At 22.7% G+C, this 22,801-nt stretch overlaps 2 protein-coding genes across 2 annotated transcripts; one reads left to right on the top strand and one right to left on the bottom strand.

Moving 5' to 3' along the window:
• Positions 1-457: 457 nt before the first annotated feature.
• Positions 458-1,490, top strand: PY17X_1036300 (ribosomal protein S8e; the record flags this gene model as incomplete). The annotated part of the gene is made up of 2 exons (XM_724384.1): positions 458-792; positions 1,166-1,490. The coding sequence occupies 2 exons, from the start codon at positions 458-460 to the stop codon at positions 1,488-1,490; spliced, it is 660 nt and encodes a 219-aa protein (XP_729477.1).
• Positions 1,491-2,333: 843 nt separating this feature from the next.
• On the bottom strand, positions 2,334-22,009 carry PY17X_1036200 (conserved protein, unknown function; the record flags this gene model as incomplete). Its single annotated transcript, XM_724383.2, has 2 exons — positions 2,334-2,518; positions 2,650-22,009. 2 exons carry the CDS (start codon positions 22,007-22,009, stop codon positions 2,334-2,336), a joined length of 19,545 nt encoding a protein of 6,514 aa, XP_729476.2.
• Between the last annotated feature and the right edge of the window lie 792 nt (positions 22,010-22,801).

Raw genomic sequence — 22,801 nt, 5'->3', positions numbered from 1 at the left:
AAGTATGAATAAAAAATTGTTTCCTCTTTTTAATTATTATAATTTATAAATAAAGGGAGGAACAAATAAATTTGTATTACACATATATATTTCTCTTGTATGCGTCCATCTTATTTTATGAAAAGAAATGTTACAGCAAATAAATAGCTATATATATGAGACTATGTTCACATGTATAATAATTTATGCCTATATAAACATATGTTTGAATGATTAGTACATATATATTATTATATGGGCAAGTATATATTTTTTTATATTTTTGAGAATACCTATTCTCTCTAAATATATACACTTACTCCTTAAAAATAGCTATAATATATGATATATAATGTTTATACCAATTTGCATTATATATAGATACATATAAAGGAATCTCTCTTTATATATGTTCATGCTAACGATATATATTATTTGTTATAATTATGCATATTTTTGTTTATTTTTTTTGAAACAGATGGGTATTAGCAGAGATGGAAGACATAAACTTCGTTTAACTGGTGGTAAGAAAAAGATTCATAAAAAAAAGAGAAAGTATGAATTAGGAAGACCACCTTCAAATACCAAGTTAGGTAGTAGACAAGTCCACGTTGTTAGAGGACGAGGAAGAAATTACAAGTATCGTGCAATTAAGTTAGATTCTGGTAGTTTTTCATGGCCTGCTTTTGGAATTTCAAAAATGACAAGAATTATCGATGTTGTTTACAACGCATCAAATAACGAATTAGTTAGAACTAAAACTTTAGTCAAAAATTGTATTGTTTTAATTGATTCTCATCCATTTACAGCATGGTAAGTGAAACACATTATTACTAAAAAATAAAAAAAATATGAATAAAATTCATTTTTTGTTCTTAATTTTATGGTTGGGGTTGATTTTTTTTTTTTTAATGATGATAAGAATATATTTTATATTTGTTTCTGAAAAAAAATTTGAAGAAACAATATATTTTTTTAGCTGGAATTACCGACTGAAAAAAAAAAAAAACACCATATATATATATATATATATATATATATATATACACGTTTTAGTGTTCCAACCTTTTAATTTATAAATTATATAATATATAATATATATGCATATATATTCTCCCCAATATACTAACAATTGAATGGAAAAACTATAATATGTTGCATATACTATTTTATAAATTTAATGCAGGTATGAAAATACATTTGGTGTTACCCTTGGTAAGAAAAAGAAATCAAAAGAAGAAGAAGGTAAAGAAGAAGAAAATAATGAAGAACAAAAAGAAGAAAATAATGAAGACAAAGATGAAAAAGATAAAAAATCATACTCAGTAATTAAAAAAATAGGAAAAGCAAAACAAATCGATCCAGCTTTACTTGAACAATTTAAACAAGGAAGAGTTTTAGCTTGTATTAGTAGCAGACCCGGACAATGTGGTAAAGCAGATGGTTACATTATTGAAGGAGATGAATTATTATTTTACAAACGTAAAATGGATAAGAAAAAGAGAAATTAAACAAAATAAAAAAATACATATATATATATTATTTTGTATCAAATGAAAATTTCAAAAGGATAATAGACTAATATTCACAATAATATTTTTAATATAATAAATATCCATTATGTACATTATATATAAATGTATACATAATATTATTATATATACATACAATGAATGTGCTTTTTTTTATCATTTTTAATAATTAATAAACACGATCTAAAAATATATAATTCATTATTTTATAACTCGTTATTAAACCTTTTAATAGATAAAATATAATTCTCCTTATTTAAATAAAAGGAAACTTACATAGTTTTCAAAAAAAAATTGTAATATTACACTTGATTAATAAAAAAAATGGCTAATTAATTTAAGCCCTACAAAACAAAACCCTTGAGTAGTCATTTTTTTCACTAATAAGTTTATTAAATTTTATAAAATAAAAACACATTGGTATTATATATGTAATATATATTTTGTGTGTGCATTTTTATGCAACATTCATTTTGCAAAAAGTTTAAAATATAATAATAAAACTATTTTTCATTCACTTGTTAATAAATGTGATTTGTTCGCTCCAAAATATTGGCATATTTTTTCCTCGTATATACCTATATACCAGTTTTATTCTTTGTGTTAATTCGTGTGAAACGAAATGTGCGACATAATTATATTTTTGTTTATAAGTATTTCTTTTATTAATATTTTATTGCGTATGTTTTTTTTAAAAAAGTAGAATAAAATAAAATAAAACGAATAAATATATAGATTATAGATAAACGTGAATGTAGTTAAAAGAAACATAATAAAATTCAACTGTTTATTTTTTCATAAATTAATTTTTTATGTAAAGAATTAAAAACATTGAGGTATTACTTCCCATTCACTGGATGACTCATCATCATCCTGAACTTGTTTATCATTTTCCCATAAATTGAAAATATCATCATTTGCGTATTTTATTTTTTTAATTTTTTCTACAATATTTAAGGAGAAGTTTGGGAAAATGAGTTCTTCGTAGTTTTGGAGATCAAATCCGCCTAAAAAATTACGTAAAATTGCATAAAATTGAAACAATTTCGTTCCGAATAAATACACAAACATTCTTCATAAAATATGTATATCACCACATTATTGTGCTTTTTCATATGCAATGTATTATTTGTCTTACTAGAAAATTGAAAGTTCAAGGAATTCAGAAAGCCAGAATTATTAATAACAATATTGTTGTCTTCGTAAAATGTTGTATATAGTTGTTTTTTTACATTTTTAACCAAAGATTTTGGTATTGCTCTAATTTTATTTAGGGCAGGTTGTTCAGGACCCATAGTTGCTATAAATCCTAAAAATGTTGTATTTGAAAAATGAGACGATGATAAGATAGGCTTCCATATATGCAAACATTCGTCTACATTTTTTAAAGAATAATCTTCGTGCCATAATAATATATATTTTTTTGGAAATGGAAATAATAAATTTAAAATATCCTGAGCATAAGCACTTGTATACATACTATTTATAGATATATCTGTAACTTCAAGTATTGCAAAAGTATTATCTACAGGTTTATTTGATGCATAATGACCTAGAATTATTTTTTGTTTGTTTTTGCTCATCATTCCTCTATCTTTGGGCTCTGTGTTTTCTGCTTCGTATATGTAAAATTCATCATATTTCTTTATTATATCCTCTTTACTGCTAATATTTTGCAAACTATTTTTGTTAGAAATTGTATTCATTGCATACAAATTATTTGGTGATTCACTATGTGAATATTTAAAACTATCAGTTTCGTTACTCATTGGTTTTGATACTTTACTGTTGCTATTTTGAATAATTCTTTGATTTGAAATATTTCCTGACCATATTACCTTAAAATATGTATGGTCAGTTAAAGAAAATCTTAAATTCTTCAAGTATTTATCAATTTCTTTCATAAAATTATTATTAGTATACATTTTTGTATCATCATTAGGTATATCCTTATGACAATCTGATTTTTTAATATGTTCAATTGGATTTAGAGAATAACATAATTCATGCAAAGAAATATTTGTTCCTAAAATATCAAATAACACATTAACTAGCTTTTTATCATGAATATTTAAAAAGTTAAATAAAATTTTTATATCTTGTACGTTACATATATAATCTAAGTCTTTATCAAAAATCTCTTGCAATGTTAATTGTTTTTTTTTTAAAATTTGTCTAACTGTTTGTTGCATTATTTTAAACATATATATATCACCATTACTTTCAAACAATTTCTTTTCAACAATTTCTAATTCAATTTGTTTTGGGATAATAATGTTTTTTCCTAAATTTTTGTAGCTCTTATTTAAATTATCTTTCATAATTCTTCTTAATAAATATAATTCATTGAAATAATTAAGTCGATATTTTGGTGAGTTAAAATTTAAATATTGTAATAATAAATTGACATGAGCATCAATAAATTTTCTATCAGAATTAAAAAATTTACATACACTGTATACTATTTGTATTTGTCTTGATAAATATTTTCTCAAATTATTTTCATCGGTTATTTCAATAGGGGTAAACCAGAAATGGTAATTATACAGATTTACACTTACATCTTTAAATGGGTTTATTTCATCAAATATAACACAAGTCTTTTCTTTTTCATATGTATCTACTAGTAAATCTAAATTTGACATACTTTTTTCGTACTTATTATTATTATTATTATTTTTTACTGTATTATTTATTTCTTCTTCTTTTCTTTTATCAATTAATGAGTTTGTTTTTTTACTATTTTCCACATTGTTATCATTTAAAAAGAAATCATCCATAAATCCAGTGAGACTTTCACCCCTTAAATTTGGCTGGATAGATTCTTTTCCTAAATCCATCATTTCAATATCATCATTTAAACTTATACTTCCAAGATTGTCTAATCCCCAACCTTGACTTAGCATATTATTTTCTTGTGCAATTTCATCCTTTATACACCCCTCGAGTTCAACAGTTAATTTATTTACATCCATATTATTATTCATTCCAATTTTACTTGTGTCTTTAAATATATCAAATAACGGATCGTTTTCATTATTTTTCACATTTGACTTATTTATATGGTCAAGGTTTCCCAAAGTGTTTCGATTTATATCAATGCTTTCTTTTTTTAGAGTTGAAATATTATTATATGTCCCTTGTTTTAATTGATTATTCATACCCATAAAATTGTCAAAATTTATTTCTATTTTTTTATTCATTTGACGGTAGTTTGTTTCAGATTTTCCCATTAGCCCATTTCGAACTTTTTCATAATTCATTTTTTTATGAATATGATATCTCAATGTTTCTGCTTCTTGCAAACTGATAATAATGTACTTTTTATTTGTGTTACTAAAATATAATTCTAATTTTTCTAAAACAGTTGAAAAAATGTTGAACTTAGTAATTTTATTTTTATTATTCTCTATATAATAAGATAAAAGTTTTGACAAATCATAAGAATATTTAAATGGATTTATATCTAAAATGTTTACTATTTCATCTATATTATCTTCTTGTAATATATCCCAGACATTTTTTAATATATCTTTTTCTGCATATATGTCATAATTATTGCTCTTATTTATATTTGAATTATTTTCACTTTCATTATTATTATTAACACATTCAATTACTACCAAAACGTTTTTTAATTTTTTAATTTTTTTCGTATCGATAGAATCCGAATTTATAAAATTTTTGGACACATAAACATAAGACGGAAAGTTAAGATACATATCATTGACACATATTTTATTTAAAGGCATAAATAAAGGGCTGTTATTATCACTCATTTTTTTGAATGTTTCTACAATTTTAGGATTTACCAAAGAAGAAAGTCCACCTTTATTATTTTCATCATTTTTCGTATATTTAGGATTTGCACCGAATAAATCTGCATTTATATCATCCATTGTCCATCTATATAATTTATATTCATCTTTTTTATATTTTATATTTTTTTTTTTCTGATCGCCTGGAATTTTTTCTTCCTCTTTTTCCTTTTCCTTTTCTTTTTCTTTTTCCTTTTCTTTTTCCTTTTCTTTCTCTTTCTCTTTTTCCTTTTCTTGTTCATTTTCCATACTGAATAAATTGTTGTCCATAGAATCATCATTACCATCATCCCCAATATTCACTAATTGGTTATTGGCATTTTTATACGATTTTTTAAAAGCTAACACTGAGTTATCTTTTTTTATTTTTTTCAACTTTTCAAATAAATCTAATATAATTTGAGCAAAATTCACTTTCATAAAATTTTCTCGAGGAAAAAAAGCATCAAAATACATAAACATTGTTTTATTAGAAAAATCATAATGTAAAGAAAAATATCGATATATTATATCTTGAATATAAAATTCATCTTCTTTAGTAAATATACTTTTAAAGTTTTCAATAAGTTGGATGATACATAAAAGAGAACTGCTTTTCGATGGAACGTGTATTTGAATATCAAAATCTATACTTGTATTAAATATATCTAAATATTCTTTATAATTTAATACACCTATATTTATATAATTATCAATTAACATTTTTATACTTTTCTTTTTTATTATATTAACAATACTGTGGACACATAATAATTCACCTTGTTTTATGTTATTATTAATGTTGTTTAAAATTAAATAATGTGTTAATTCTTTTAAAACATTTCTTTTTTCATTTTCTTCTAAAAATATGCTATTATAACAATCAATCATAAACATATATTCTTCATTTTCTGTATTTTCTTTTTCAATATGTTCCTTCTCATTTATTTTTCTATCATTGCTCGAGTTACCTTCTTCTCTTTTAGTTTTACAAATTTGCATTTCATTTCCCTTATTACTATGATAGTTATCATCACCATCATCTTCTATACTTCCATTAATACTATCTTCACTTCCTGAATTTTGTTCAGATTCGGTTTGACTATCTTCACTATAATTTTTATTGCACATTTCAATTATATTTTTATTATTTTTTTTGAATCTTTCGAACATTTCCTCATTATCATATACATCATAATCATATATTAAGTCATCCATTTCTTTAGTTTGTTTATTACTATTATTTATAATATGATCTTTAAATAAGTTTGTGTTTATATTCATAAGTTTAACTAAACATAAAGGTATCATAAAAAATATCTTTTGGTTCATTCCTATTGATCTTAAACGAAAAACTCCCTGACTAAAAGATGAAATATCATTTCCAATGTTTACTGTTACTAAACTGTTTGCATTTACATATTGTTTTATATCTTGTCCGAATGTGTTTATGTGATCAAAATAAATAAATCTTTTTTTAATTGGGACATAACAATCTTGCAAAGGAATTATTTCAACATTGAAATTAAGCTTTTCATCTATTTTAGAATTTGTGGCTATATTTTTATTTTTTTTACTTCGAATCTTATTTTTTGTTTTATCAATTTTTTTACCATTTTTGTCTACTTTTCCTTGCATATTATTCGAAAATTTTCTTTCATTTTGTTTTTCATCTCCTTCATTTATATTATCTCTATCATGAGCATAAGAAGAGCTGCTTTGACCATCAAAAATAACTTCATTATCATTTCTTTGATCCCCTTTTCTAGTTCTCTTCTTTTTTCTGTCAGAATTTCTTCTCTTTCTTTTTTTCATTGGTAGCATGCACATATGCTTTCCATTTTCTATATAGACACAACAATCAATATAATCAACAAATTGCAAAATATAATAAGCAACTTTTTTCGCCGATATATTATTAATTAGATACCCTGTATCTATTAAACTGTTAAATTTTATTTTTGAATATCTTAAACTTTTTAAGATTTCTATAGGCGAAAATTTCGAAGGTAAAAAAATGAAATTAACAATATTTGTATTATTAATAATATTTAATATAGAACCAATGGTTCTTTTTTCATATTTACATTTTTGAATTTCTTCAGGTAATATATCATTACTTGTTCCACTATATCCTACTACATATTTAAATAAAACATTATTTGTTAAATCTTGAGAGTTTGATGACAATTGTTTTTCAGTATGTTTTATATATTTTTCTAATATAATACCAAGTAAGAAATAGCTAATTAGTAGTGTATTTTTCCGTGTTAAATTATACAAATAATATAAATTTTCTTTATCATTTAAATCAAGCTTGTCTAAACTATCAACATAATTTCCTAAATTGATTCCCTTGTTTTCTTTTTTACTTTTTAGATTATTATCATATAAAAAGAACCTACTATTATTTATATCTTTCTTAGTTTTTTGAATTTTGGCTCCACTTGATTCTATTATTTCTTTGTATAAATAATACATATTTTTTATTTCATTTTTTCCATGTTTTATTTGTTTTTTTTTATTTCCAATTTTATTTTTACTCGTAAATGATTTACCATCTTTTTCAGATTTTTTTTTTTTTTTTTGAGTTTCATTAACAAAAATATCATCTTCTTTACTACTACCACTTCTTTCAATTGTACTATCATCACTACAATCTGTTTCAAAGTCTCCATCTGAATACAAAGAGGCATCATCTGAGTCACTTGCAATATGGTCATAATCTTTTTCCAAAGAATAATTATAGAGAATATTTTTTAGAGAAAGAATAAAATCAAAATATCTCATTCCTTGGTATCTATACGATAAAATTGTGAGTGAAACGACTACATCAATGTTTGTATATTCAGACATAGGTGATGGTGTATCTTTGCCTATATATGGTACAGCTAAAAAATAGCGACTTTTGCTCATAATAATTTGACACTTATTTATTTGTTCTACTGATAATATACCATAATGTACAGTATTTATTTTCGAGAAAACAAAAGGAAGAATACCATTAATATATAAACGTGATAGATTTAACATTTTACAAAAAACATATTCTAATTGATTTATTTTATCAAAAATTTTGAGATGATAATTACTTGATAATATATTCAAATCCCCATCATGTAAATTATTAATGTCTATATTACAATTTTTATTATTTATTTTTTTAATATTTAATAATCTTCTTATAGTAGAATTACTTAAATTTGTTTCTTTCCCTTGTTGTTTTTCTCCTATTTCATTGTATCCTATACATAAAGGCATACACAAATAAGACTCTATATCCTTTTGACTAATACCAGTAATCTTATACGATAACAAAAAGTAATATACATATCTAGCTAATATCCAGATAATGTTATCATACCATTTAAAGTTAATAATATGAAAATGAGGTATTATTGATATATCATGCGATTTTATGCCATTTTCTATTTCTTTATTAAATATCCTAAGTAATTCATCAATATAATCTGTATTAGTATTAAATTGAACGTTCATTGGCACAGTTAATTTTTTATTTATTGGATAAAAGAAAAAATCAATTAATACCCAACTTAGTTTGTATCTGAACAAACTTAAATCTATGTGTGCATAAGATGTATTATTATTATCATACTGGGAATTACCACCTTTTAATATTTTAAAAGTATTTATTGCATTTCCAGAATGTATATTTTCACTATTACTCATGCTGTTATAATTCATTATATCATCACGCTTGTGAATATTATAAGAGTTATTAGTATCAATAAAATATTCATGACTGTCTATTTTTCCATCAATCATTTTTTTGTTTCGATTTTCAATATTCCAACTATTTTCTCCATCATAACTAGTTTTATATCCGCTAAAAGAATTTGATGTTCCTCCGTGAAAATCTCTTTCATTTTTTTTATCCCATCCTCTTTCTTTCATTTCTTCTTCCCTTTTCAAATGTCTAATGTTGTTAACTAAATTGCTGACTGCCTTACCCGAATTATTAATAGATATTTTTACATTTCTAATATCAATATTATCATTTTTTTTATCATATAAAAATTTTAAATAAGGGTTATTCATAAATACATCCGTAAAATTCCTTACAACATTAACTAAATCAATATCTCTATTGGCTCCATATGGCCAATGTAATTCGCTTTTTAATGGATGTAAAACGTTATCTATTTCGTCAATTAATAAAATACTTTTATTTAATATATCTATAATTCTTATACATAAATCAAGCTGTTTTTTTAACATATTATAATCAGCAGCTGTTGAAATATTTTCACTAACTTTCGTTAGTTGAGTATTATTAATCGTATTTGCTCTTTTTGCTATCGTAGAACTTGCTGAACCTAAGACGTAACTATTATTATTCGTTGCAGTATTATTTTCTTCATTTTGAAGACCTAAAAATTTGGTTAATACATCTGTAATGTGTGCTTTTGCCTTTTGCTTAATCATGTCAAATGTTTTAATATTATTCAAATCTTGTATTGTTGAAATAAGCTTTAAAAATAATGATTTTATACATGTCGGGGTTGTTACTAAAATATATTTATTTTCTAGTGCACTACATAAATTTACATATAAATCTGTAGTAATATTGTTATATCTACTAAAATTAAAATAAAAAATATTTTTTTTTATAATTGAAGAAAATCTCGATCTAAAGGTATTGATAGTAAAGTGTATTAATGATTGCGGGCACATGTTAAATACTAAGAAATAATTTGAAAATATTAAAAAATATAAAGGAGATAATACTGTTGTTTTTCCACCTCCCATAATCATTTGATAACAAAACTGTTTTCTATTTTTTAAAAAATCACGTTTTAATTTTTTTATCATTTTGACTTGTTTTTTTCTTATAACTAAATTATTTGTGTATTCAAATACTAATAGTCTTGGGTCATATGTGTAGCAATGATAATCATTTAGCCGCATTTCATCCTTTCTAAAATTATTTATGATTTCTTCATTTTTTTTATTATCATTTTTGCTCAAAAAATTTAATTGACTTTTTATTTCTGAATCATTATTTATATTTTTTTCTAAATTGGAATAATGCCTTTTTTCATTATTTCCAAATAAGTCTTCTTGAAAATTGTTCATAGAATTTTCTAAGTCTTTCTTTGTTCTTGTCGATATTATTTCCTTTTTATTTATACACACAATGTTATCGTCACCACTAGAAAAATAACAAGAGCTCACATCTGTCGAATCTTCATTATATAGCATATCTTTATATAGAACCTTTTTCTTAGTATTCATATTTCGAATAGTAAAATAATGTCTTTCTGTTAAGGTTAATTGTGTCAAATTTTTAATTCCTATTTGTATAGAATTTATTGCTTCATTAATTATTTTGTGTTGTTTATTCAAAATTTTATTTAGCATAATATTTTTATTATCTCCATCTGGTGTATTACTACTAACTTCTTTTTCCTTCTGTTTTAATAATTTTAATTTTAAATTATACTTTTTAAAAATATTTAAAATATTTATAACGCAACTTATGCATTCGTGTAAAAACATTTTCCTATTCATAATAAGCATATACAAAAGAACTATATTAATAAGTTTTTCGGAGTTTTCTTTTTTTAAATTAGGATTTATCATACTTAAATATTCATATGCATATTTTGACATAAAACAACTAATTAATAATTTCAGACTTATCTCTTTTTCTGCATTTCCTAGTACCCCAAATTTATATAAAAAGTAATTTGCATATTTTTGTAAATCGTTTTTATTGTCCTTTTCTTTCATAATATTATCTCCATATGCTAATGTGTTATCTATTTCATCAATATTTGTTACACCCCTATGATTAAAAAAATTACTTTCAGAATTCCATGATTTATTTGCTTGTGAAAAATTTATATCATCTCTATTCCCCCTTAAATTAGAATTATTAATTACAAACAAATCGGTTGTATTTTCAATTTTCTTTTCTTTATTATTTTCTGATTTTGAAATTCTATCAGTATCTCCTAATCCTCCTGCTTCTATTTCCTCGATATATTCATTGATATGATCTAGAAGTTTATTATCCTGAACAAATATTTCTAGTAATATATCCTTTATACTTACAAATATATTTACATATTCTTTTAATTTTTTTATATTGCTAAATGCCATTTTAATTTCGTCAGCACTAAAGCCTATAAATTCATATTCTATTTTTTTTCTCTCATAATCCAAAAAGTTTTTATAATCTTTTTTCATATTTTTTATAAAATATTTAGAATAAGTATTTTGGCACAATATATTATTTTCTTCAAAATCAAAGGTTAAAAAATTGTTCTTATTTATTTTGTTTATATCATTTTTCAAACTTGATACATTTCCAGATACACCCACATTGTTATTCGATATTTTCTCTCCCATATGTAATGAATTTGTATTTTCTTGATTAATAATATTGTATCTTTGATCTGGTTCAAAATTATTTCTATAATTTTCGAAATGATTAACATCTTCACCTGTATTTGTGTGTCTTTGATTAGGATAAAAAGTACTGTCATGTTTTATTTTTCTCAAATATTTATACAACTTTTTAAATGGGCTAAAACATAATTCCTCTAACAAGTTATGGTCTATTAATAAATTGTTTTTAATTTTGAATGGATATATGGCTCTACGTTCACATAAATAATCGTCTACATTAATATTTATCATCAAACGGTATATGTTTATATCAGTACTAGAAATGGCTAGATTATTATTTAGAGAAAGAGGGATAATATTTTTATTAATTTTTTTATTCTTTTCTTTTTGGAAATTATGGACAAATTTAAATATATCGTTAAAGAAGTTAAATATAGAATCATTTGTTTTAAAAAAGTTTAAATAATTTTTCTTCATTTTTTGATCATCAATTTTTGGTAGTAAATTTATTATATCTTCATGATTTATTATGAAAATAAATATATATATAATTTTACTATATTGACTTATGTTATAGTTGTAAAAATATAAAAATCTAGACAAAAGGTTAGCATATAAATAAGTATTTTCTCCTTTTACAATTTTTATATTTAAATTATTAATAAAGAAATTATAAATAATAAAAAAGTTGTGTATACCTAGCGAATCTATTAAACTATTTAAATATGACAATGCTTCTATGTTATTTTTATCCTCTATTTTTTTGTAACTTATATTATTTATTATATTACCAATATTATCATATAAATTTACATTCATAAAAATATTTTCATCGATATTATTTATATATTTTATATTTTCTATTTTGGGAATGTTTATTTGCACATCTAATTTAGTACATGGGTTTTTATCATATCCACTTCGTTCTGTTGGCTTTATCCTATCCCAGCAATCCTTTACATTTCCAATAATGTTATCTTTCAATTGTCCAAAATTATAAGCATATTCCATTTTATTTTCAGCTCCTTTAGTTTTATTAACATTACTATAATCGCTTTCACTACTTCCACTTCCATTATTTTTTTCAAATTCATTGGCAACATATTCTTTGGGTATTTTACTCTTTTTCTCATACTGTATTTCATAGTTTTTCATCTTTTTCTGATTTTCTATTTCTTTTGATTTTAATATATTGTAAAAAAAGAGAAGGTTACACTTATCTGATTTCATTTTACTCTCTACAATACTATTTAATATTATATATCTATTATAAATTAATTTATACTTATGTATATTAATATTACAATTTTGATATAAAAATATTTCTTCATCTATTGTTAGTTTGCATTTTGCTTTAATATAAATTAAGTTATTTATATAAAATAAAATATCTTTTATTACATCCCAATAAACACATATATTCATATCATTGTCTTCTCCTTGATAAGTATTATTTAAATTTGTATTATTTACTTTTTTACGAACATTTCTTTGATCTTTGCTATTTTCTATTTTTTTACTTTTCTGTATATTGCTACTTTTGCTGTTTTTTCCTTTCTTCTTACTCATTTGTGTTCTTTCCTTTTTATTAATACCAGCACTCGCATTATTATCGGATATTTTTTTGTTGCCTTTTATTCCCCCTCCATTATTATTATCATCATCATTGTTAATTTTTTCCTGTGCGTTTAATTCCTTTTTTTTATTTTCTGCTTCAGATGATATATAATTGCTATCATAAGAAGAAGCATTAGATGCAGAATATCCCATATCTGAGTCTATATCACTACTATTGCTAGTATCATCATTATTTTTTTCATCTCGATTCCGATCATTCGTATTTTTAGGTTTCTTTTTTCCTCTCTTATTATTTTGGACTCTTCTTTCATAATCACTATTTCCAAATTCGTTTCCACTTGAATTCTCATCATTATTTTTATCTGTTTTATCAAAATTCCACAACGATTTAACATAGTTAAATATATTATAATAGTCATCCATTTCCCATAGATACCCTTTTCCTTGATATCTATGTTTTTTTTTTTGTATAATAATTTTAATTTGTTTAGATAATGTCACAAATATTTTTAATCTACATGCACATGAATCCACATCTGAGTATATACTATAATCACAATAATTTAATATATTTAATAAGTATTTTATTTCTTTAATATCTTCTTTACATATACTTAAATTGTTGCAATATTCTATAACTTCTTCATGGTCTTTATTTATATATTTATATACAATAAAAAAAAAGCAACTATATAAATTACGGAAATTTAAAAATAATTTTGAACTGTGTATAGATAAAACAATATATTGCATAGAACAAGAATCGTTTCCGGGTTCTTCATTAAATATATCTACATTTTTATTAACATCAGTATTGATATTAAAATTGTGATAATATATACTTACATACATATAATTTTTTAACAAAATATTTATATGTTTCTCTAAAAGAGTACACAAATGAATATTTTTATTATTAAATTCTTTGTATAGATTAGAGATGTTTAAAAAAAATGGTTTATTTAGTAAAGATACTAAGAAAAAAAAATCATTTTTATTATTTTGCAATAAAACTGTATTATTCATCTTTTTAATCACATTATAAATAAAGCTATATTTTTGCATACTTCCATTATAAAGAAACATATTCAATTCATCAAAATAGTATTTGCATCCGTCTTTTGTATTTCCACTTTTATCGGTATAGTTAGATGTGTTGTTAGCACCACTACTAGAAACATTATTATTAGTGCATCCATCTTTATCATTTGCAACTTTTAAATCGACATTATTTCTTCTTAAAGTTAATTTCAAACGAGGAATTTCAACAACATCCACAGTGATATTACTATCTAATATATTTTTAGAAGTATCATTTTCATCATATTCATTATTTATATAATAATTATCGTTATTAATACAATTGCCTCTTTTAAATAATGATTTAATGTTAAGAGTATAAATTAATATATATGTTATATGGTCAAATTTCATTAAAATGTTGTAAAAATCTTTATACACATCATTATTTTCATAACTTAAAATATTTATAAGAGTCATAGGTTTATAATCATTGTTTACTTTTAAAGAAGCGACTTTTTTAGAATTATTTGGAGTATTAAATATTCTTAATTTTTGTATAATACCATATGGAATATGTTCACATATACCCTTATTATTTTTATTAATTAATAGCTTATTTTTTATCGATTTTTGTGAATTTACATTATTGCCATATTCTTCATCGTTAAATAATTTTATATATATGATATTATTTTTATTTTTTTTACTTTTCTTCATATTTTTAACTTCACCAATCAAACTGTTATCACTGTTATACCAGAAACTATAATTTTGGAGCAATATATTTGGAATAAATGTAGACAAATAATTAGGATTCAAATATGTTTGAACTTGCATATTATTATATATATTTCTCGATATACTTACATTATATTTTTCATACAACCCTTTATTATTATAATAACATAAACGAACATTATTATTTTCAAAATGGTAATATAAATTTTTGCATCTATTAATATCAGTGGAAAAATATATTTTTTTTACATCACTACAATAATATAATTTTTTGACAAATCTATTAACAATATAATAAATGTTATATATAAATATACAATCAATGTCTTTACGATATAATATTTCTCTCAGTCCGAGTCCTTCAACTTTTGGATCTAATATCTTACTGCTATCAATATTACTATTATTTGTGTTTAGAATATTTGTATTATTGCTACTTTTTATAATGTCTCCATCCAAAATATTCAGTTTGTTACCTATATTATTTGCTGCATGTTTATCTTCAAAACTATCATTATTTATTTGTCCTTCTCGGTTAGTATTTTTGTCACCTTTTCTTATTTTTTCTTTGCAATTATAAGAAGTATATTTACTGTTTTTATCTTTATGTTCATATTCGGAATTATAAAAGGTCGAATCATCATTTTCCAATAGTGAATCATAAGTAGGTGATGAACTAGTATTGTTTGTATCTTTTGAAGAATCCTTGTCCTTCTTTACAGACTGATCTTCATTTTTTTTGATAACAATGTTACCATCTTCACTAAATGATGATTCATCTGTTATACACATTAAACTACTATCATATTGATTTTGTTCATATTTAAAATTGAAAAGACCTTCAATATTTTGAGTCTCATAATTGATATTAAACGATTTTAATTCATAATAGTTACCCATTCCATTATATCCATCTTTATTATCATCTTTGCCTCTACTTTCATCCCCTTCATTTTTATTATTTTTTTTATTATCACCATTATTATTAAATAATTTGCTCATATCTTTAATATTGTATTCCCAAATTATCCTTATATATATATCGTTATCTTCTTGTTCATATAAAGTTCCACATTTTACTTCACTGCTCAGAAAATTGTGAAATATTGCCATATTCGGCATATTTGTTAACATATTATTACTTTTTATATAAAAAACTTTTGATTTATCATATTTGTAACACATTAAATTTTTTAGGGTAATTTTTCGTGAGTTCCTCCAAATATTGAGGGTGTGTTTTTTTCCAATGATATTAAAAGCACAAAAATTTTGATAAGACTGGGTAATTAATACTTTAATGTTTTTTTTTATCTTTTGAATTTTTTTTTTCTTATTTGAATTCATATAATTTTTATTATATAAAAATACATCTCTATAATTTTTAAATTTTTTAATATTTTCATTTAATGTTATAATATTATTATCTTTATAGGAAAATGTGAACAATTGTAAATTTATTAATATATTTTTTTCTTTGATAATTTTTTTAATATATGATATATATTTATTATTGCTTAGTATGCTATCCTTTTTTAGTTTCGCCTTTTCTCTTTTCTTTTTTTCTATGTTGCTATAGCCTTTTGTGCTGCTTTTAAAAAACACTGGGAAATTTAACAAATTATTAACAGAATTAGATGGTATAGATTCTGTATCATGCAACGGATTCTTTCTATTAGATGTGTTTCCATTCATAGTGTTATTATTACTGTTACCATTATTTAATGTGTGTTGTATTTTTTTTTTATTTTCGCTTCGTTTTTTTCTTTTTCTCTTTATTTTAACAACCATATCATTTTTGTAATGAATATTTTCATTATCCTTTTGATTTTTCAACTCTTTTTGATTCCTCATTTGAGTATTTGCGTTTGATACCCCATCATTACCTAATACAAGTTTTTCATCTAATACATTTTTAGCATCACTATCAATTGAGAGATTCTTTTTATTATTAACATTCATTACTTCTTCATTTCCTTCAGCATTATTGTATAAAGAGCTATGACAATTAGACAAAGAAGAATGATCATATGATTCAGAAGAAGTATAACATGATGAAGTTTCAGATGAACTTAATTCCGCTTCTGAAGCACTAGATGTCGATGAAGTAAAATAATAGTTTGACTTAGTTATGAAATTTTCATTGTTATCTCTTTTCGATTTAGATTTTGTTATACGATAATCAAAGTCTTCATCAATACTTCTATTATCATTTACAACATTCTCTATCGTATAAATTCCTACATGCTTAAATTTATGAACAGGTAGCCATTTCCTTATAATATTAGCGTTAGAATTAAAATTAAGAAATATATTTGAATTATATCTATTTAAACTTTTATTATTATAAATATGCTTATTATTTTCATGCACACATGCACAAATATGTATGGTATGCTCAAAAATAATGTTTCTCTCCATTTCATTTTTTTCTAAATATTTTAATAGCATATTTCTTTGTTTATGAACCGAAATAAAAATATCACATTCGCATAATGAAAACGTTTTTATCATAAGACTAAATGGATTATTTTTATCATCATTACAAATATTATGTCCAACTTCTTTTGCTATTGTTTCATATTTATTTTCATTCCCCATTGTGCTACCCATATTATCATTAGTATTTACAAATAGCGAACCTAATCCATATATATTTTTAAGATTTGAATAATTTGTTTCAGCACTAAAATTATAATAGGTTAATATAAAAAATGTCGAAGATAATATATTTTGAACTATATCTTTATTTAATTCGCTATATTTTATGTCTTTATATATAAGTAGTATACAACCATGGTATATACACGAGGTGGTTATATCATTTTTTTGGATTGCCAATTTAATATATTTTAATAAAATTTCTATTATATCATTTTCTAACTTATTCTTTATATTTTTATAATATTTATTCAAATTATGCAAATTTTCATCTGAACAATATAATTCATTCTTTATTAGTTTTTTTCGGATTTTTTTCAAAAATTGTATAAGTCGTTTGCTACGTCTTCTTTTCCTTTTCATTCGTCTTTCTTCTCTTTTCTTGATTTTATCTTTTTCATCTATATTTGTATTTTCATTTTCTTCACTTTTATCTAATATTTTACCATCACCACCTTTATCACGTTTTTCACCTCGATATGATAAACTCTCCTTAACAAGAATATTTTTAATGTTTTGCAAATTGTACCGTATTTCATTATTTATTTCTATAATAGTTTTTAAATATAAATTTATATATGTGCATAAGATTATGATAAATATCATAATAACCTTTGAATTATTATTAGATTCATTGTCAAAACTAAAAACAATTTCCAAATAAGAATAAATACTGCATAAAACGTTTTTCGGACTAAGTATTAATTCGTTAATAAGTAGACCATATTTTGTGGCAAATATATTTCTATCCTTTGAAGGAATATAATTATCTTCTTCAATATTTTTATATTTATTTTTAAAAATGTAAGGTTCAAATAATATGCATAATAATAACTGTTGTATATCAAAAGATTGAAAACTTTTTATCCTATTTTTATCACAAAAAAACTCTAAAATTAACGGAATCCTAATATATGGAACTGTTAAATATTGAAGTAATATTTCGACATCTCGTAAATCTAACGATTCGTGAAAGAATGGCAAGTCTGACACATATAATACATCTAGTTCATTTTCGATATATGTATTTGTATATATATTCGGATTGGAATAAGTCAAGATTGTATTTTTTTTTTTCATATCTTCATGGGACTGCATAAATTGGTATATAAAGGAAAAAAAATTTCCTTTCACATTTTTTGGAGGGCACATGTATCCACATATATCGCATTTTTTATTAAAAACGGTAACATTTAATTTATTTTTATAAGAAAAATTTAAATTAATATCATCATATTTATATAATCGTACAGAAGGTAGCTTGTCAACATATGGACACATATATGATTTGAATATAAATAACATGTCCCGTAAATGATAAAACTCAGGTACTAATTGCTTAAATAATTTATTCTCCCCACAATAATATTCTATTATATGATTTTTCTTTCTATCTAATCCAAGATCTAAACTTATATTTTCTAATATTTCGATTTCACTTGTGCTTATATCATCATTTTTTTCAAATGAGAACAATTGACTATTTTTATTTATTTTCTTTTCATTAATTTTATAAAAATATTCAATAATATCGGACCTCATAATATTCAATTTGGGATTTATAATTAAAAAATAATTACTAAAGCATTCTAAAACTGATATATCAATACAATATCCTGATAATTTTATTCCATCTCTATCTTCATGCATATATTCATCTAAGGATGAGTAACTGTCTTCTTCAGCACATCCAAGGTATCTAACCCCCATATTAATATTATTTTTTGCTTTGTTTTTATTTCCATTTTTACTATTATCACTGTTTATATCGTCGTATATATTCTTCGTTTTCCTATCACTTTTGTTACTATTATAATATATTGATTTTATTTTCTTCTCTCCATCATTTATTTCATTATTATAAACAGTTTTCGAAGAAAATCCATTATAATGGACAGAAAATATAGAACACACATCACAACATGGTATTCTTAGAAAAAAGTCATATAGAAACAAAAGAATTGAGGAATTTATTATTTTATACATAACTATTTGCTTATTTTGATAAATCGAACAAGATATAAAATATATATTATTATACATATGATATAACTCATTGAGTAAACTAATTTGCAATGATCTCTTTAAATTCTCCCATTTTGATAAAAATATAAATTGTTTTGGGGGGGGCAAAATATTTATTAATATGTGACTAATAAATGAAAATGCTAACAAATAGCAATGCTTAATGTAACTTTTTTGATTTATTAATATATTTGTAATTAAATTAGTTTGATATAATATAACATATAAATCATTAAAAGAATGTATATGCTTCTTAGATATATAAAAGGATATAGGTATATTTATGTCTTTTTTTATTTCACGTTTTCTATAACGTTTATATAAATCATCTTCAAATTTTATATACATTGGAAATTTAATTGTATTTCTATAAATTCTTTTTTGTATTACATCTATATTTAATGTTAAATCTAAGTAATATTTCCCTTCCATTTTATTATACATATATTTTATATATAATATTTTTTTCACCATTTCATTTAATATATCTTGTTTTATAACTTTATTTATATTATACATACCTATTTTCATTTTGCTAAAATAGAGGTGTAATAATACACAAAATTTTCTTATACTCATATCTAGGAAAACAAAAAATGTCTTATCGATTCTATTTGAATCTTGCTTTGTTTCGTTCTTTTTATTAAACATATTATCGTTCATTTCATAATCATAACTGTTTCGGCTGTTATATTGATTCTGTAAAATATTTTGATTTTGTCCAAAATTACCATTATCGAAATTACTATTTTCATAGGCATAATTGTATCCATTATTATTTGTACCTATATTGGTGGTACTCAAAATGGAATTTCCTTCATCTTTCCCTTCCTTAAAATTGGACATTTCTTCTTTACTTTTTTCAATTTTTTCATATTTATATAAATCATCGCATAACTTCAGAATAATACTATAATAAATAAATATTTTAAATATCTCAATATCTTCCTTTTGAATATTAAGTATTTTAAGCATATATATTATGCAATAATATAAACTCATTGAAAATGAGGTAAATTTGTTTTTATAAATATTTACATAAATACCACCATATTTATCATTATCATTTCGATTCGAATTTTTAATGTCATTATTAATATTATTGTTTATATATTTGTTATCATTCATTTCGTTATTCATCCATAAATTGTCTCTATTTTCATTCATATTATTATTATTGTTCATAAAAAACGAATTGTTGTTGTTCGAATTTATATTATTATTATCATAATTTCCAGACAGACCCAAATTGAAAGGATCATTAAATCCTTGAGAGACACCCATATTTGTTGTATTTATATTTTCAAATGAATTTATATTTTCAAAATATCCATTATAATTAGAATTAGCTAATTTTCTTTCTGTCTGTATTTTCTCAAAACTCCCAATTCCATCATTCAAATTAGAAAGGTCGTTGTATATATTAAAAAAAGAACTATTATTATCGTTACGATATAAACTACTAGTTTTTTTAACCATATCATTTTTTTCATCGGCTATTTTTATAGTTTTATTATTACAAATATTCCAATTATTCATTAAAAAAGAATTATTTAAATATGGTAATAATATTTGATATAATATATCAACATTGTCAGGATTTGGAAATATATATAATCGATATAAACATAACCAAAATAAGGAATTTGTTAAATAATTCTTACTTATATTTTTTATGCACACTACTACATCTCTTAACAATACTCCTAAATTATCAACCTCGTCAATTTTAAATGGATGATATTGTATACCATATATAGAATTGTTTAAAACTGAAAAACTGTAAAGATTATTTTCTCGGTGTATTATGTATAAAATTTTGATTAACATTTTTTCTTTTTGTAAATAAAACCCTCCTGGTAATATTAAAAAATTATTTTCATTAAGATTTTCGATTTTATTTATAATATCTAATATAAATGAATATAAATTATTTACGTCTAAGTATCCATTTTTTCTATGATTATAATTGTGATAAATTGAATATATTCTCAAAAATAAACTATAGTCGCAGTTATATAACTGCGTTTTGATGTAACTAAATACATTACATAACTTCTTATAGTTTAACTTATCATTTATTATATTATTATTATAACTTAATCTTCCTATTATATTATCTAACAATTGAACAAACATGCATATATGGTTACTAATATTTATACTTAGACTCGCTACTTCGTTTCCATCTTTTTTTTTTCTTATTGTTTCATATACATTGTCTTTTGTGCTTATATTTAAATCGTAAAAGTCTTCAGATAAAAACTCGATAGAATAAGTGTTATTCCAGATATAGTTGCTCATTTTTTCGTGCGTTCAAAAAACAATTAAATATGTAAAAGCAATACATAAATGAGATCATAGGAGGTTACTGGGGAAAGCCTGAATAGCCATATGACTAGACGTAATGGAATATCATTTGAATGGTAAACAATCGTCGTGATGATCGCCCCTAAAACATATAAACGGTTTTAATGCATAAAGAAATTTCAATTTACAAATATGCTATTAAAATCGATGGAAAAATAGTGATAAAAAACATGAACAACTCATGTAAATTTTTATAAATGGCAAGTATTCTAATCCAAAACAGGAAAAGGAAAAAAAGCAAAAAAAAAAAGTGAAATAAAAATATAAGCTTAAGTCATTTTTACATAACAATCTGTATATAGATATAATATATATACATATATTCAGCAAGCCTTATAAATCTCCCCTTTAAAAAAAAAAGAAAAAAAAATTGAATGCAAACACCAAATATAAGATATATATATTCACATACTATCATATTTTGACAAATTCATGCCTAGTATGATATGATGATGCAACATGTAGTAAATAGATATTTATGCGAAATTATGCATATGCGTGTTATCAAGCACACGCTTTGAATAAGCGATTTTAATATAAATATAAAATTAATGATAATATATAAATGAATAAAAACTATATTTCATAATCTCCTACATGTAAAATCATGATGAAAATCACAGTAAACAAATGTACAAAAAAAAACGAAATATAAAATTATAATCGCAAAATAAGTAAAAAAAAATATAAGATAAATTTATGAAAATAATTGTAAATAATAAATAA

The sequence above is a fragment of the Plasmodium yoelii genome (genome assembly GCF_900002385.2).
Source record: "Plasmodium yoelii strain 17X genome assembly, chromosome: 10".
In the NCBI taxonomy this organism is placed as follows: domain Eukaryota; phylum Apicomplexa; class Aconoidasida; order Haemosporida; family Plasmodiidae; genus Plasmodium; species Plasmodium yoelii.
The sequence above is the reverse complement of the archived record's forward strand: the minus strand, read 5'-3'. Positions and strand labels throughout refer to the sequence as shown.